The 17,687-nt window shown below is 40.9% G+C and overlaps 1 protein-coding gene across 1 annotated transcript in view; it reads right to left on the reverse strand.

Moving 5' to 3' along the window:
* The window catches only part of LOC104275254 (dedicator of cytokinesis protein 1-like), a gene marked incomplete at both ends in the record, with an annotated part of 34,437 nt that extends 21,262 nt beyond the window's left edge, over positions 1–13,175 (reverse strand). The window contains 8 exons of the mRNA XM_009871168.1: positions 2,275–2,358; positions 3,335–3,511; positions 6,936–7,022; positions 8,597–8,681; positions 8,946–9,024; positions 9,215–9,356; positions 10,437–10,541; positions 13,086–13,175. Of these exons, the coding sequence (XP_009869470.1) occupies positions 2,275–2,358; positions 3,335–3,511; positions 6,936–7,022; positions 8,597–8,681; positions 8,946–9,024; positions 9,215–9,356; positions 10,437–10,541; positions 13,086–13,175 (849 nt within the window). The remainder of the gene's footprint in view (positions 1–2,274; positions 2,359–3,334; positions 3,512–6,935; positions 7,023–8,596; positions 8,682–8,945; positions 9,025–9,214; positions 9,357–10,436; positions 10,542–13,085) is intronic.
* Positions 13,176–17,687: the final 4,512 nt, after the last annotated feature.

Here is a 17,687-nt window from a genome sequence, read left to right on the forward strand (position 1 = left end):
ACCAGTCATGCAGAATATTTGGCAAAATAGTAGGAGGGTTGATGGCCAGGTCTGCTGGAGTGAGGTTGGGTTGGGTTGGGTTGGGTTGGATTGAGTTGGGATGGGATGGGATGGGATGGGATGTCCTAACGCCTGGTGGTCTCCTGGTCCAGGAACTGCTGAGTCAAGAGATCAAGGAACAGGCAAGAGGAGGCACCAATTAAAATAAAAAAATCAGCTTGAAGTTATGCAGTGGCACAGCAACATTTTTTTCCAAGTTGGATGAAAAGGACATCGCTTTATTAGGGATATTTGTCTGAAAAAAATAACAGAAAAAACTTAACTTTCACAGGAATTATAAAAGGATAATATCTTGAGGAGAACGAATTCCATTGAACAACAGAGAAAAAGGTAAGGCAAGGGGACAGAAAAAAAAATTAAATTTAACTAGTCAGCTGATAATATGATTGTCAGGCTACTATTTCATATATCCAGATTGATTTATACAGCATAAAGAAAATCTCCATGTGATTACAAAACTCCAAGCTCCACATTATTGAAAAATGAAAACTCATTTTTCCTTTCAATCACTGCCAAGCCTATGATGGATTCAGGCTGCTGCCTCGCGCCGCAACTTTTCCCCAACGCCTTCCTCTCCCGAGCCCAGCTCCCGCCTCGCCACCACTCAGAAATCTGAAATAATCTGAGAGGGTTTAAGTCTTAGGACACACTAAACGTTTATGAAACGTCCAAGGTAATTCTGAAGTTCTGATTTCCACCGCGAAACGGCGAGACCTTTTAGCGAAAAGAGTTTTCAGGTGTAAAAATTGTTTTTTGATCCCTCGCCTCTGTTTTTCTATTGTTTTGGAACTACAATACTGATGGGAAAGGATGTATTTAAAATCACTGAACAATTAAAATAGGATGTGATTAGCTGCCATATGTTTTCACACAGTAATATTGTTTTAATACACAAATGTCACCAAAGTGAATCTTTGGTGAGGAAAAGTGTGTCTGTAATTCATTTCAAGTATCGCTGTCAGAGGCAAAGACGGAGAGCTGACATGAATCTAGACTTCTGGGATCAAATTATTTTCCCCTGTAAAACTTAAAGCTCCTAAAATCTAATCTTCTGTAAAAGCTCACAAGAAAATAAATAAATAAATATTCTTTCTCCCCCACAACAAAAGGGGTTTTATTCAGTGATGGTTTTATGGTCTTCAGAGGATTTTTTTTATTTTCAATTCTCTACCTTTGGTTCTACTACCTCTATGACGGAAATGTAAATTATTCCCTTTGTTATAAAGGCAAAATTGAATAGAAAAGACAATAATGCACTTTCTTCTTTTGTGGGAAAAGCACTTCCAATCATACCGGTATTTTTTTAGTTATCATAAAATTATCTTGAGAGCACTGGAAGATGTCCAATACATGACTGGGGAACAAAATCGGAATTGTTTCTTATTTGTGCTGAAAACCACCCTTTGGTACATACAAACGCAGTTCCTCACGCAAGAGGGTTCCTGCTTTGCCTCAGGCACAGGGCTTGAAAGCTGAGTTCCATTTCTGGGTCAAGAAATATTACCCATGTGATCTTATATTGAAATTATATCTGCTCTAACACGCCACCATAAAAATACCAAGTAATTTCACACGCTTTAGGAATCATTAATGGTTTGGCACCATGGTAAGTTATACACCAAATGAAGCAAAGGTTTCGCAACATCGAGGTGAATTTGCTAAATACAAAGTTAATTTTTGCAGCTCTCACATTTAATATTCTGTGCTAAGAGTTACTATAAGTATAGACAGAATGCTTAATAAATGGAAAAGGTGGTGTTTGAAGAAAGACGTGAGTAAGTGAAGGAAGTGTCCCAGAGCGTGCAAGCAGGAGGAAAAATTTAGGGTTAGACATTTTATCTTATTGACCGAGAAGAAGTTGTGAAATCAGCATTAGGAAATTAAAATGCAAAACTTAATTGCCAGTAATACCAGCCAATATTATTACAAACTATCTTCTCATTTGATATAGATGGGATTTTTTTCACTGTACTGTGGTTACAAAGAAAGAAAAAAAAAAAGAGGTTGATCATGTTCACTCCTTGCAGGTTTATCAAATGACAAATGGTGTCAGATTTGAAAAGATGAACTTTAGCTCAAGTTCCAAGACAGTTTTAAATGGCAAAAAAATGTTCACAGGGTGAAGAGCTTAATGTCTGAATTTTCTCAAAACTGACACTAAACTGTCTTTGTATGGCAGTTCGACCTGACCAACCCGACTTAAAATTTTTTTACCTGCCAAGCGATCAGATCCTTCAGTTTTTCAATCTTGTCATGATCTTCTGGATGCTCGTGCATGTATTTTTCAGTAAAAAAAGCCTGGTCAAAAGAGAAAAATGATCAGTTATTTCAGAAAATGAATCAACATCCACCACGCAAGAATTACCTACAGCAAAGATAAATGAATCAAATCCAGAGTTCCGCAAAACAGCAGCAACAGCTACAAACACAAAGCAAAAATCGAGGAAAGAAGTATGGAATTTAACTATTTAAGACATTAATCATTTGTGATGAGGAAAGTCGGCGGATGAGCACGTGGGGATCAAGATGAAATCTCGCGGGCAACCCTGCAGAGGACTTGGCACATTTCTGAAACGTCTTACGAGCAGCTCCCAGGACACAAGAACTTTTGGTAGGTGAAATGAGTTAGAGCTACAAAAGGACATAAATGGATGGGTGCTGTGACAGGGCTCTCAGCAAGTACTTTGTCCATTTAGGTCTAAAAACCCACATGTTGGTGTGTATGCCAGCTTAATATGATTAATATTCACAACATAAACAGCTACAGTGCACATTTTCCCAATGTTAGTATCTCATCCCATATAACTTTAAAAGCTAATGCAAACATGAAATTAAGGTTACTTAGACATCTTTGCAACTCACCGGTATCTCAGAAGTCTCTACCATTTGACCAAACCTTGAAAAACTCATATTTGAAAGCAAATGTGGGGAACTGCAGCCGGTTTCTTCGGTCACCAAAGTTGACCCAGAAATTCCTGCTTCAGCTCTGATGCTCCAGCACCTGAGAGTCCCCCCTGGGGTCCCTGTTTCACCCTTGTAAGCAACTGTCCACCACGTCCCTACGTAAGTACTCTGCTAACTTTTACTCCAAACGTAGAAAGGCAAAAATTTATGCAGAAATGTCAGAAAGACTTTAAAAACGTTAAGTTTTAAGCTTACAAAGCACATGCGAAGGCAGACTCACACAGAGCTTATACACAAAGCCACACACGCACGCGGCTGGCAGCATTCCAGGAGAGCCCAGGCTCCAGGACAGGTAATTTTTTGACGTTACCTTCTCATAGTTTGTGAACCCTCCCATGACCGCAGGATCCACGATGCCGTTAAGCAGCATCGAGAGAGGGTTAATGGGTAGATTCGGATCGTTTAAATGCTGTTGAACCATATTATTGATCTTATCGTTCGTCAGCTGCATGGTTTCAATCGCATTTTCCAGGGGACTAATTTCAATCTAAAATACAAAGAAGATGAGGTTGTAATCAATGAGCAAGAGTTTTCAACCTGCCACAGAACTGGCTGTCCACCAGACCACAATTAGAAACATTCTGAGAATTTCAGAACAAAAGCTGTTTTAACCTATAATTACCAGAAAGGATGGTTTCGGGCATTATGTATTTGGTATCTCTGTACTGCTCTACAGCAACTGACATAGTAACTCTGTAGTAAACTGATAGGATAACACTAGCAGTGGAGAAAGCGAAGTGCATTTTGCTGCTGTAGGCTGGATTACATCTCAGCTCAACAGCAAAATGTTTAGAAATGCTCTGACAGGGATCACGTGAGGTTTTTCGAGGATTATGGAGAACATCAGAGATTATGAGCTGCTGAGTTTTAGCAGTACAAAGAAGATCCAGCTTAATGTAACGGGAAGAAAGAAATGACAACTTAATGTGGATTTTCCGATGGAAAATGTAATCCTAAGCAGCTCAAAAATCAAGAAGATACTTTCGCAGTGATTATATTGGTATATTTCCAAGGAAAGGGAGTTTAATAAATTGAAGAGACGACTTCTAAGCTGTCTGTTGTGCTTTTTCATACAAGGCCACACTTTCTTCATCTGAACTTCGTTAACTGAAGGAAGAAATTTTCTTTTTCACATAACCTGGATTTCAGTGAAGAGAGCTCCTCAGATGTCTTCGCGGGGTGAATTAGCTCTTACACTGTGCAAAATCTGCTTTAATTTAATCGGCTGATCTCCAGCTATTATTTGTGGCCAGACACTACATCTTTCAGAACAACAGCTGCTCTTGTTGAAAAAACAGTACAAAAATATTTAAAATATTGTTAAAATATGTACTTTTAGTGAACGGGCTAAAAATTACTAACTTGCAGCAACTCAGAGTATGGACAGTCCTCATTGGAAGACATAGTCTACTCCCACTAAATAAAATGTCATGGGAAGAACAGAAAAGGAAGGTTAATTGAGGCCTGTGAGGAAAATGCAAGCGTATATTTGATTACACTCTAATTTACATAAATGCTACATAAACAAAGCAGCACTTCTACCTGGCTATCAATAGTTACCGCGTTTCTGAGAACCACTTATAATCAAATCTCTTTAGTTGTTACTCTTACACCTGCCGTCTGATTACATCAAGGATGTTTTAATTAGCATTTTAAGGAGTCTGGATTATTCTGGGAGGCAGGTAACGAGCCCGAGGGTTGTGCCGCGGCTGCGGAGCGGAGCCGGCTCAGCCGGCCGGCCGACGGCTCAGAGCTGGACCGGGGAAGCAAAACCATTTGCAACGTCTCATTCGGCAAGTACCGTTGTGAACATCACACGCTAAATTTAGGATTCTGTCATTTGTATTAACGGGCTTACGACTACGCAATAATGTGCTGATGAACCATTGCTTTTAAAGCTCTTGAATATCTCCAGAAATTAGCACTCATTGAGCTGACAGACATCGGTTCTGACTTTTCTGTATCTGCAATCATGGCTTGCTTTCTCATTCTCCTTTCTTTTACTACTCTTACAACCCTCCCTTTGATTTTTTAAAAGCAGATGGAGAATTGCAGTTCCCATCCTACTACTATAAGCTGTGCTTTGGAACTTACTGAAAGCTATTTATTAAAAATATCTGTACTCGCAAATTATGAGGCTCGTTCCAAGTAGCTCGTTAACTCTGGACGCGACACAATCTATTCAGGGCAAACATACACTCCTGATACATTTGCAACACCAAAAAGCTAAACACCAAGACAAAACACAGATTAGTGTTTGCACTTTTTAAAACCAAAGTGCAATTCAAAAATCCATTTTCTCATTCATTGGCTGGCCACAGCAAACTTTTCCCCTACAACTCTTTGCGTCCAGCTAAAACGAATCAGGTGCAGAATCGTGAATGTGTACAACAAATTTCTCGCAGATAATGAACAGACTGAAAAGGTTTAGGTAAAAGTACTCAGAAGGAATTTTAAAAGCAAATAGATTTAAGGAAATTATGCATGTTCCTATGGGTTACATTACACAATACACTGCATTTATTAAATTACTCCCTTCTCTCTCAGCGCTGATTTGATATGATCTCACCTCTTCCTTTAAACATATTCTAGTTCCATCAAGAAAATAGATTCTAGTTCCATCAGAAAATAGATTCTAGTTCCATCAAGAAAGCTACTTTAATTCATCGTGTTTAGGAAAACATCAATAATATCTACATCCATAATCAAAATTTAGCATTACAAGGATGTAAACCCCGTGCTTCCAGTATCTTAGCTGACAGGAATCTTGAAGACAGTCAATATTGATTTTGTAGTAACTACGCCAGAGCTCGGTCAAAAGTTATCCGTTGCTGTCTTCCCACCTATTATTAAGTTCCATTCCTGTATCATTTTTCAGCTATGTGACTGATATAATCCTTACTTATATCAGATTTGCCAGCCTTTACCAACAGCACTTTTTGCAATCATGAAGATAAATACAATCTTCTCGATCGGGATTATATTGAAAATACAAAATTCATTAAAAATTCAGCGTGTTTTATTCAGCTGCCTATTACTGTCAAACATCACATTCATATTCTGTTACTATAGATACCATAGTAATTTTCTGCATTACTTCTGTTCATCTAAATACAACTGTCCAACAGAACCTCAATGGAGCAATGAAAAAAGGTTTTAATTAATCATATGCAAATTGTTCTTTTCCTTTAAAAATAAGCCTCACAAGAGAGATTTAAAAACAGCAGTAACAATGTTTTTATTGCTGCTTAAAAATTACAGCTGCGTAAGAATAATTTAATCTTAAAGGCGTTTAATGGGTATGTTTTATCTAAACAGTCTAAAAGGTAGAACAGAGAAATGCGTAATTTGGAGTTACTCCACGAGGTTGCCAGAGTGTATTTTAGCTAATGACGGAAAAGAAACAAAAACAACCTTTAATCACCAAAGTTAAGGAGAGAAGAAACGCAGGCACACGGAGGGCATTTGATTTCCAGTTGATTTGGGAAGGATTACAATCAAAACACCCCAAATCCTCTTTTTCCAAAATTCTGGTTTCAACTTGATGTAGCAGAGTTCCCCTCCGCCTCTTCATTTGGGGCACGCGGCTTACGCCCCAGGCTGTAATGGCTCACCTGCTGCAAGCCAGAGCTAAAAGTACTTCAGGCACTTGATCAGACCTTGCCCTAAAAGAGCAAGACCGAGCCCGCATTTCCTCCTCTCAGGAGTGGAAAAGCATTACTCGGGTCACCCTCCGTCAATAATCAGCATCCTCAGCAAGCCAGTTCCCCTTGTCTTAGGACACCAGCCAGAGCCACACTGATTGCTTCTTCACAGCACTGAAGCACAGGCGTGCAGAAATATAAATGCTCCGGGGCTGCGGGAGAGCCCTGCTCTTTTATGCAATCTCAATAAAGCCAAATTGATCTTACCATGAAAACCGATTTGACTTCAAACCACCTCAGAATCCCCGGTAATTTATACGCTGTCACATAGATGGTTCTCTCAATCCACATATTCTGCAAACGCAACATAAACATCATGTTAGCAGATTGATAGCTTTTATCTTAAGCAAAGCCTTAAAACATTATCACGAGGAAAAGGAACTAGAGTACGACAGATATTATGAAGCCGGGGGGAATTTTAAATGTTATCTGCCTGGGGAGATGATGGAGTGGCACTGATTTAAATCCAGTACGTGACTTATAGAGAACAACTGCTCTCTTACCAAAGAACACTACGGAAAAGATCCACTGGTTTTACTGGCCTGACGTTCTCTCCGGGAGACAGCTTTTAAGGACCACCCTCTACAGAACCACAACATCTTAATTTAGGAAAAGCTTCTCTAAGGTCCCTTCCAGCCTACGCCATTCTATGATTCTACCCCAGGAAGGTGGAAGAGACATCTCCATCTCTGGGGGGTTCGATACCCGCAGGGGTATAGACCCAAGAAGCTGGGTCTGAGCCTGGAGCTGGCCCTGACTGGGGCAGGGCTTGCACTTGAGCAGAATTTGTCAGATCCTGACCAGAATTTGTCATTCAGTGATTTCACCTGAGCCGTTAACTGCAACGGCTTCGTTGCAACATCTCCCCACTGGGCTGAATTTAAGGATACGTGATTTAACACCTCTTCCTTCGCACGGGTGTATTTGGTTCATAACCGATGTCAAAGACATCTCAATCTGATTTTGTTAGAACTGGCACACGCTGGTAGTTCACCTTATTTCTTATGAGGCTTTTTTTATAAACCAAATATATTCCATCCTCCATCAACAGAAGAAGAGCTTTCAAAGTCATTTAGATATGCCTAAATTTTCTTAGCTACACTCAAAACGCGTTGTGAGCGGTAGCACCGTCTAGCATTATGGTCTTAGAAAATGAGGGTTTCCTGCTTCCTCAGCTACACCCACGTAGATTAGAAAATTAGCAATTTTTGATACAACAGCCACCAAGAAAAGGCACCGACACTAAAGGAGTCCCTGAATAAACATTCAGTCTTAGCAGCAGGGAACCAAATACTTGGCATTTATTGGCGCATTGATTAGATTAGAGCCTGTTTACTACACAGAAAACCAAGCTCTTCACTCAAGAAATGCATTAATTTATTACTTTAATTACTACTACTACTTTACTACTAACTGTGCTCACTAGAACTCCCATGAATAAAATGGTGTCTATAAAAAAAAAAGGCAATCAATTTGATGTAACCTCTTGTAAACGTTTTGAAGAATACAAGCTGTGCTCAAAGGGAGTTTTATTGACCATTAGATGAAACATATGCTTTAGTAAAAAAAAAAAAAAAATAGATTCCTGACGGCAATCTTCATGTTAAGGCACGCTGGCAAGAGACATCTATCTTTTCAGGTTTAACCATTTCCAACTTTTTTTCCTCAATACAGCTTTGCCCACTCTTCTATTTGTAAAAACAAGAACATGATGAATTGGTTTAACTGAATTCCACGCAAAATAACGACATTGAAACTGAGAACTTATTTTTCAACAACCAAAACATAATGAATGATTCAGATTCTCAAAATGAAGGGGAATAAGGAAGCAAACCCCAAAAGTAGTCTGTTGTATTTTATATTTTTACCGCAAATTCATTGTCGGGGTTTTTCTCTCCTTTTCGAACAGGGCGTGAATACTCAAACCGTTGGACTTCATTCACCCTATAGAAACTGGAAAGAAAGGGAGAAGCACAATCAAAATCAAATACTATCTGTTTAGGAACTGCTGCTTAACTCCAGGACTAGGAAAAAAACTTACGCACGACTAGAAAATGCTTAAGGGATTGTCATTTCCCAGCGTGTTGGATGGAATGTCTGCTAATATTAAGAATATCCCTCACTCTGGCTGCGTACAGACTCGTTACATGACAAGAAGAACTTGTTTTAAGTGTTATAAAGGAGACTGACGAAAGTGCAAACCCAACCCAAACTCACCTCACGATTTGTTCTGACACTGGTCTGTGAAATTTAGATGGCAAATCCAGTTTCGGCTTTACAGTAAAGCACTGAATATCTGAATTCAGAGGTTAGGAACTGAAAAGCAGCTTTTGATGATGCAGAACAGGCAGCTCAAGGGGAAAACGGAGGAAGGAAAGAACAACAGAATTAAGGCATTACACCCGTAAAGGCTGAATTACAACGGCCTCCTGTTTGTTTTGGCCATGAATCCCCAACCCGGGAGCCACTGCGCAACCCAAGGATACACTGGCCCGAGGAGTTTTTAATGTCATCGCCCGGCGGGGACGTCGTTTTCATTTTTTCTGCGTTTGGAAACTGAGTCAACAACCTCGCTTCGAAGTCTTCACGGCGTTCGTACTCCTTCCCCCGGTAAATGAAGACTTTGTTCTGGAAACAAATTGGGAGGTGAAATCCTTGCACTGGTACCCTCGGCAAGGAACTGGGGTCTTGGAAGCGCTGCCCCAACACCGCTAACTCTGAAATTTTACATTCCTCACACTGTGACATGGTTTTATGCTAATTCAATAAAGCACAAATGGATCTCCTCACCTCCCATTCAGCCCTGAGATCACCAAGCCCACTCTTACTTCTAAGGCCTGTGTGTAAAACCCCCTAGATTCAGTGGGCTCCAAATAAATGATATTAAGGATTTATTAAAAAAGTGCTAATTGAAAATATATTAAGGCAAATTACGTCCTCTACCAAATCCAAAAGCCCCTTCTGATAAGTCTTATCATTCACCTTCAAGAGCTGATGTTGGAATGGATGTAAATAAACAGAATTAGGCTCTTTATACACAAACACTATTAAAACGCATTGAGGTGAGGGAGCAAGAGCAGCAGAGAAAAGCATAAACAGAAAACAATGTCAGTTTTTTGGAGGAAGGTCCATAGGCACTTGACTTTTAGAAAGACTAATACACCTCAAACTTTATCTGTTAGATTTTTTTGCACAGGTTATTTTTGTACAGTTGTCTGCACACAGCATAACTTTTAAATTAAATATACTGTATTTCTAAGTATTGATTTCTTCTTTCAACAACATAGAAAATGAAGATATATTTTACCCAGCCCATTTATGCATTGAACAAACACGCTAAATTCTAAAGAATAATGTAAAAGACAACTTGCATATTTTTAACTCATCAAACATATTAAAGTAAGTTTTTATATGAATATAACACTTGCAGCTGAATATGCTTAACCTCATTACTCCTCTCAAAATGAACACTTGGTGAAAACATTTATTAGAACACTTATTAGAAAAAGGGTGTTATGACTTAAGGGTAGAGAACTGGAACAGTTTACAGTTGCCCAGTTTGTTTTACACACCTAAAAACCAACCATCAGTGTTGGGCAGATGGTAAATAACACACTGACATAGAATAATGTACTTTCTCTGTAACTAGAGGGAAATTTCAAAAGCAAGAAACTTAGCTATCACCTGTGGAAAAAAGTGGACACTTACCCTTATGAATGTTGGAAATCCCTGGCCATAGTATCCAACAGCAAAGTAGTCTGGTTTCGGTCTTATCACCTTCACAATGTTCTCATAGAACTGGGCTTGCTTTCTCTGCAAAATAAATAGAAGGAATTTTAATGGCCTAACTTCAATGACCTAGATCTTGAGTATAAAGAGTCTCATATATATATGAGTACATACACTTACATGTGTACTTATATATAAGTATATATACTTTCATATCTATAAGTATACTCCTTACACTGAAGATCTAGATCTCTTCTACATGTATCTCTAACTTAAAAGACGCAGATGTTCCATTGGCTCTTTTTTCTTCACCTGTGTATCAGTTTTACCCTGATATTTTGAAATAATAGACTCTTTTAATAGACGATTCTTATGCGAACCTCGCTGTTTCATATCCAGCATCTCCATTTTGATGAAGGCCAAGAATTTACAAGGCAGCCTGAATTCCCGGTTGCGACACGGCCGATGCCAGAACACGGGAGCGGTGAATCACCCATGGCCAAAGCCAGCTCGTCTCGACGGTGCTGACTTCTCAGTTTTCTGACTGCTACATTTCATTACATTTCCCTACTACCTCTTCTCCATATTTACAACTCTTTATCTGCACGGAAAGCACGCGGTTGAGAAGTGCAAAAACAACGTATCTTTGGGAATAAACACACGTATGTCAGACGCCATCTGCTTTCAAAGCAGAATCCTTCTTTATCTCAGATGATGAAATAATAACAAATGTGCAGCTTCAGATGATCTGTTCGTTAACTTATTTTTAGTCTATTACCTTCTGTAAGAGAATGAATTCTGATTTGGGGGGAGGTTTTTGACTGCTCCCATACGACAGATAACAGCAAATGGCAAGAAGACTACAAAGACCCAGATCTGCCATATATTTCTCAGTTTACCTGTAGCAAAACTATTTTGTCATTTGTAAATCGTCTTGGAGCCTAATATTTAATATTGCTTGAAGAAAAGAGACACTAGGGTGAACAGAAAGGAACAAAAACCTTCCAGATTTTATTGTGGGGGGAAAAAAACCCAATAGCTAGCATTGTAATGCTATTCAGGAGCAGAGACAAGAAAAGCCGACGGGGTTTGCGGGAACGTTCTCATACAAGAACGTGAATTTCTTTGCCTTATTAGGGACAAATGCCCAGTGCTGGTACTAATTTTTGTGACATCTCTCCCAATTTCTCCGGTCTGATGAATAAAGAGCAGATGTGAGAACTGGAAGTTCTTCCCTATTGGAAGAAACTCTATTTCCATACAGAGATGAACTATGCCTGGAATTGTCACTTGAGGTAAGCAATGACATATTTACTGTGCGAGAGAAATGGCGAAGAATACATAACTCGGCATTACTGGCCATCAGCTACAAATCAGACTTCAGCAAATTCAGAATTCTGCAAAATGGATACAGTATGACAAGTAAAGAGCGGCTGCCTGCGTGACAAAGCTGTTCGTGCTCCCCTGCGCAAGCACGAAGGAGATGGAAAATTAGAAATGAGGGACTCGGAGAGTAGCTGCCCGCTGGTGAATAATCATTTCTGACACGTAGGAATCATTTCCAGCTGAGGAACAATCTCCACCAGATTCCTTTTATATTGAAATGAAGGATATTCTCTGTTGAAGGCAGCCCGGCCGACAGCGGCGCAGGCAGCCGGCCAAGGAATAGCACGGCACCGAGAGCTGCTCCGTGCGTGCAGCCCTCACCTCCCCAGCCCAGGCTCCAGATTTTTTTAGGCAAATCACTGCAATCTGCCTATTAAAAATGGTGAAAACGCCACTAAAGGAGGAGCGTCCAAAAGGGATACGACTTCAGCTCTGGAGAGCTGGAGGAGAGAAACAGGGACCAAACAAAGAACACGTAAAGGAATTAAAAACCATAAAGTTGAGAGGTGTGGTATTTAAATTTTTACTCTTTCCTCCCCAAGAAAGGAGTGTTTGAGATATTTCTGGGGAGGTGGCTCCTAGCCATCCTCAGCGGAGAAAGAGGGTGCAACGACGCTGAATTAACGCCCGGCTCAGGCTGGGATAAACCAATCAACAATTCCAAGAAATTACGGATGAGTGTGAAACGGTATCAAAAATCTGGAAGTCAAGAGTTTTCAGAACCAAACCGGAATCGTGTCCCAACTCCTGTGAAGATGGTTGAGGAGCGAGGAAGAACAGCGAGAGCTGCCCTGTAGCTCTTTGGAGAAGAGGAATAAAATAAATGGTGCTGGCAAAATAAATGGGTAACGTCAGGGCAAAAATAACTGGCTCTAGACATGAATGCTTGGGCATTATTCGTGCCTAAAAAAAGAAACGTGAATATGGAAAGACACTTGAAAGAGAATGGGGATTTTTTTCGAGTTTCCATTTATATTTAAATTCCAAATTTCCTTTTATACTCCAAATAAATCAGCTTTACATTACGAAATATTTTTCTTTCAGCTAAAAAAAAACAGAATTCAATCATTTTCAGGCACTCCAGTGGTAACCAGTTGATCAATATTTGTCCAACAACGTCAAAGCGAGCATTCATTTCTGCATTTAACTGTCATAAGAGAGGTTTTCAAAAGAATTTTTGAAGCTTAGAAATTAAATTCTGAAAAAAATTGTTGCAGTGTCTATGTCATTAAAAAAACCTACCAGCAGTTCACTGAGTTGTTCATAATCAAACATTTCATTTTCATACTGTTCTGCAAGTTCTTTACCCAAGGCAATGGCCTCTTCCCACATCTGTTGAAAAAAACAATCACAGAACAACAACAAAAAAAATGGATTACATACCTTGGTTAAACAACATCAGAATGAAATAAATCTTAATAAAACCCACCAAAATGCACTGTCTCACATGCCTGAAAACGCTGTACATCCGATGTGCCAAATAGCTGCGGCGGCATTACCCACATGTCTCTGTTTGGTGCAAATCAAGTAAAATGATCAGATTGCTTCAGAAATAAAATGATTCCTGCTAGCCCGACGAGATACCCCATAATGTGTAAGCACAGCCTGCCCACAAAGAAACCCAGAACCTAAGACTCTGGATAAATGGCATTGATTGATTTCACTTCATAATCATCTCTCTCTCCACCCGATATCTATAATCTATATTAGACAGGACGGGCAATTTGCAGATATTGCTTTGAACAAATATTCATTATATTTCCATCGGTTCTGTTTCCTCTCTTGCTTTTCAACCATGAAATTCAGCAGCCGTCTCAACTGACCCGAAGAAATTTAACAATATCCTTCAGCTCTTCAGAAGCCAACAATCTTAATGAGGAGCAGCAAGAATATTTTAAAATGCATATTTCTGTGGGTTTTTTTCCTGCTCTAAATATAAAGAACCACTCAAACCCAAAAAGATGCTTAAATTAGCACACCAGGCTATCTAAGATCAAACTTGACGATCTGCCTCCGCTGCTGATATTTGGCTGGCATCGCTGACCTCACTTTATTAAAAAAAAATGAGATTTGGAGTGAGTTATAAATCCATTTGGTTCGTACTACCCTTCCCTTTAAATTTACATCCCCTGTCCACACCACCTAAGACAGGGAATGGTGCTCCTGGGGAAAACCTTCATGCACACAATCAATTCCTCCATCCATCCTGTACAGACCACCCCCAGTGCCACCTGTTTTAAAGCACTGTGTAAATAAGAAATATTTCAGGTGCCAAGACCTCCTGAAAACCAAAAGGCCCCTGGAAACACACATAGAAGAGCCGACCACTCAAAGTCCCCAAATCAACGTTGGACAGATTTTATTTGGCTTTTGGTCTGCAAGTCTCATGGACTCATAGACTCATAGAATGGCCTGGGCTGGAAGGGACCTTAGAGATCATTTTAATCCAACCTCCCTGCCGCCAGGGATGTCACCTCTCGGCTAGATCAGGCAACACATGGGGACCGAACGGGAATCGAACCCGCGACCTTGGCGTCGTTAGCGCTACGCTCTACTGACTGAGCTAACCGGCCCCCTAATCGAAATCATATTTCTTAATAGATCAGGAAAACTTGGGAAAAAAATAAGACTTTTACGAAAATTCCCAGTCCTAGATGCTGACTGAAAAACAAGAGAGGAACATTAAGGGTTCGTATGAGTGTCAGTATGACGAGACTGCTGCCCGGACAGGCTGAGGAGTCAGGCAGGGCACGGGTACCTGGGATTTAGTGGCACAAACACCCAACTGGGACCTAGAATATCTGTTTTCCCTAGAATATCTATTTTTCCTAGGAATTGGCAATTTGGAGCCCAGTCGGTGCCACAAAAGCAAGACGTGGCTTGGATCCCACCACTTTACTCTCCATCTCTGCTCCTCCCTGGAAACGAGGAGACAACAACCCATCCCGCAAACCCAAGAACGGACTGAAAGACGGTCATGGAATCATAGACTGGTTTAGGTTGGAAGACCTTTAAGATCATTGAGTCCAACCATTAATGTAGCAATGCCAGGTCCATCACTAAACTGAGAGAGAAGGGATGGGAAGCAGCAGCCTGAAGAGGCAAAAAGCTTCTGACGGCGGAGAAGATGAGGAGTGGCAAAATGAAGAATGGTTACGGGAGATCGAAGGGAGAAAGGACACACATTTATGCTCTTAAAGCAAGGGAGTGAAGTAAAGAGAAAATATGGGCCTGGAACTACACTGGTATGGCTGAGTGAGGGAAAAGGAGCTTTTGAGTCCTAAAGAAAACGAGGCAGATGCTTGGGCAAAGACTGAGTGGTGACCTTCTTAAAAGATAGAAAAACGACGGATGCTCATGAGGGGTAGAACCTGGTCCCTACAAAAACCTTTCCGTACAGCTCCACGTGATGTTCTACCCCTTCTTTTCATTTCTCTCATTTCTACAACATGGTTCATCATATTATTTATCTAAGGAAGGGGACTGGAATGAGCATGAGTTGCCTCATGTTTGTGAAGTGCCGTGAAGATGAAATCCGCATCAGAACGACTAATTACAATCACCGTAATGAGGGATCACGTCTGCAGGAAATCACAAGGCAGACTGTACACTCTGCAGTGCAATTTTTGCAAATGGAAGGATTTGAATGTTTTCATGCTTTTATCCCTATTATGTATTTCATCTAGAATGATAATATGGAGCATATTTTTATTTCTAAACAAAAATTAACACAAATTTAATAGTAAAGGCATTTCTACAGAAAATGGAGTGTATTTTCACATATGAGGCTGAGTTAATTTAGACTCAGAACGTGCTACCAATTTATAGAAACTAAACCAATATTCAGTTGTTTGGTAAGTCAGCAAGTGAAACCTTTCAAAATCACTTAACCTTTCTTCATTTTGACTGCCATTTCCTTTTTAACTTCAGCCATCCATAACTCCTTCTGCACATTTTCATTTCAAAGAAAATGGTGTTACCATAATTTCCCTTGTCCTCGTTCTCCGTCTGCATTTTCCAAATTTAACCAGTCCCTCTCCAAACCCGAAGCACTTCTACTCTCTTTCCTGCTGTCAAAATATTTACGGATGATCTCAGGCAAATAGCTTTGGAGCTGAACGAGACTGGAAATAAATGAAAGTCTAAATAATTTCAGATTTGCATCAACACTGTAAACAAACTCATTCAGTACTTCCACAGAATCCTGGGTAAGCACAGACATTGCGACGTGTTTCCAAAGCATGTTTGGCAACTCGAAGCACCGACTCGGGGCTAAGGCTGTATGTCATTTAATGCTAATTGCACCTGATCATCACGAGGCGAAGGGATTCTGGATTACCAACAGGGCAGAGGAGAGAAGGAGGTGTTTAAGATGGATGTTGTGCCGAGGGATATGGGTTAGCCTTGTTGATAGGGCTGGGACAAAGGTTGGGCTTGATGACCTTGAAGGTCTCTTCCAACCGGAAGTGTTGTACGATTCTATGATCCCAAGAGGAGCCAAGTGGCTGAAATGCCGTGCAGGTATAGCTCAGCCTGAATGCCATTGTGCCACCACAGCTTTGCAGCCCATGGGTCACACCACAGCAAGCCCGTCCTAAGATATATCTACAGGGCTGCAACGCTGTGGAGCCCATCAAAACGTCAGGGAAGACATGGACTTGTTGGGGTGGGTCCAGAGGAGGCCACGAAGATGATCAAGGGGTTGGAGCATCTCCCCTCTGAGGACAGGCTGAGAAAGTTGGGGCTGTTCAGCCCTGGGGAAGAGAAGGCTCTGGGGAGACCTTACAGAGGCCTCCCAGCCCCTGAACGGGGGCTACAGGAAAGCTGGGGAGTGACACTCCATCAGTGTAGAGACAGGACAAGGGGTAATGGTTTCGAACTGAAAGAGACCAGATTTTGATTAGATTTTATGAAGAAATTCTTCTCTGTGAGGGTGGTGAGACCCTGGCACAGGTTGCCCAGAGAAGCTGGGCAGCCCCTGCCCTTGATGTACCCAAGGCCAGGTTGGGCGGGGCTGGGAGCAACCTGGGTTGGTGGGAGGTGGCCCTGCCCATGGTGGGGAGGTTGGAATGAGATGGTCTTTAAGGTCCCTTCCAACACAAACCACTCTAGGATTCTATGATTCTGAAACCAGACCTGCACTGCTGAGGGCACTGCGTACACATCAATGCCCACAGGTAGCAGAGCGCTGCCACCAGTTCAACTTCAGCAGCAGTAAATCTTGTTTGTGATCTTTTCCCCCTTTCCACCCTTGTCAATCGAGACTATAAAGCGGAGGCTGCGTTCCTGTTGCACCCCAGCCCGGTTAAACCCTTTAGATATTACTGAATGTAAATATTATCAATAAATTTTGTAAGTGTTTCCAAATCTAAAAAAATGAATCCTCAAATTAAATGTGATATAGATTTAGTTAATCTCCAATACACATGCAGCAATTGCACAATCCTGGCATTCTTCCTTGCAACCACTGCCCTCTCTATATATGGAGATGAACAGGAAAAAGAACCAGATATTATGAATCATAGAATCATAGAATGATTTGGGTTGGAAGGGACCTCAAAGATCATCTAGTTCCAACCCCCCTGCCAAGGCAGGGACATCTGCCACCAGATCAGGTTGCTCAGTGCTCCATCCAGCCTGGCCTTGAACACTTCCAGGGATGGAGCATCCACAGCCTCCTTGTTTATTCCAAAGTCTTGCTGCCCTCATACTGAAGAATTTCTTCCTAAGATCTAATCTAAATCTATTCTCCTTCAACTTAAACCCATCTCCCCTTGTCCTATCCCTACAGGCCCTTGTAAAAAGTCCCCCCTCAGCCTTCTTGTAGCCCCTTCAGGTACTGGA

Source organism: Apaloderma vittatum, unplaced genomic scaffold (genome assembly GCF_000703405.1).
Source record: "Apaloderma vittatum isolate BGI_N311 unplaced genomic scaffold, ASM70340v1 scaffold36, whole genome shotgun sequence".
NCBI classification, from domain to species: Eukaryota; Metazoa; Chordata; class Aves; order Trogoniformes; family Trogonidae; genus Apaloderma; species Apaloderma vittatum.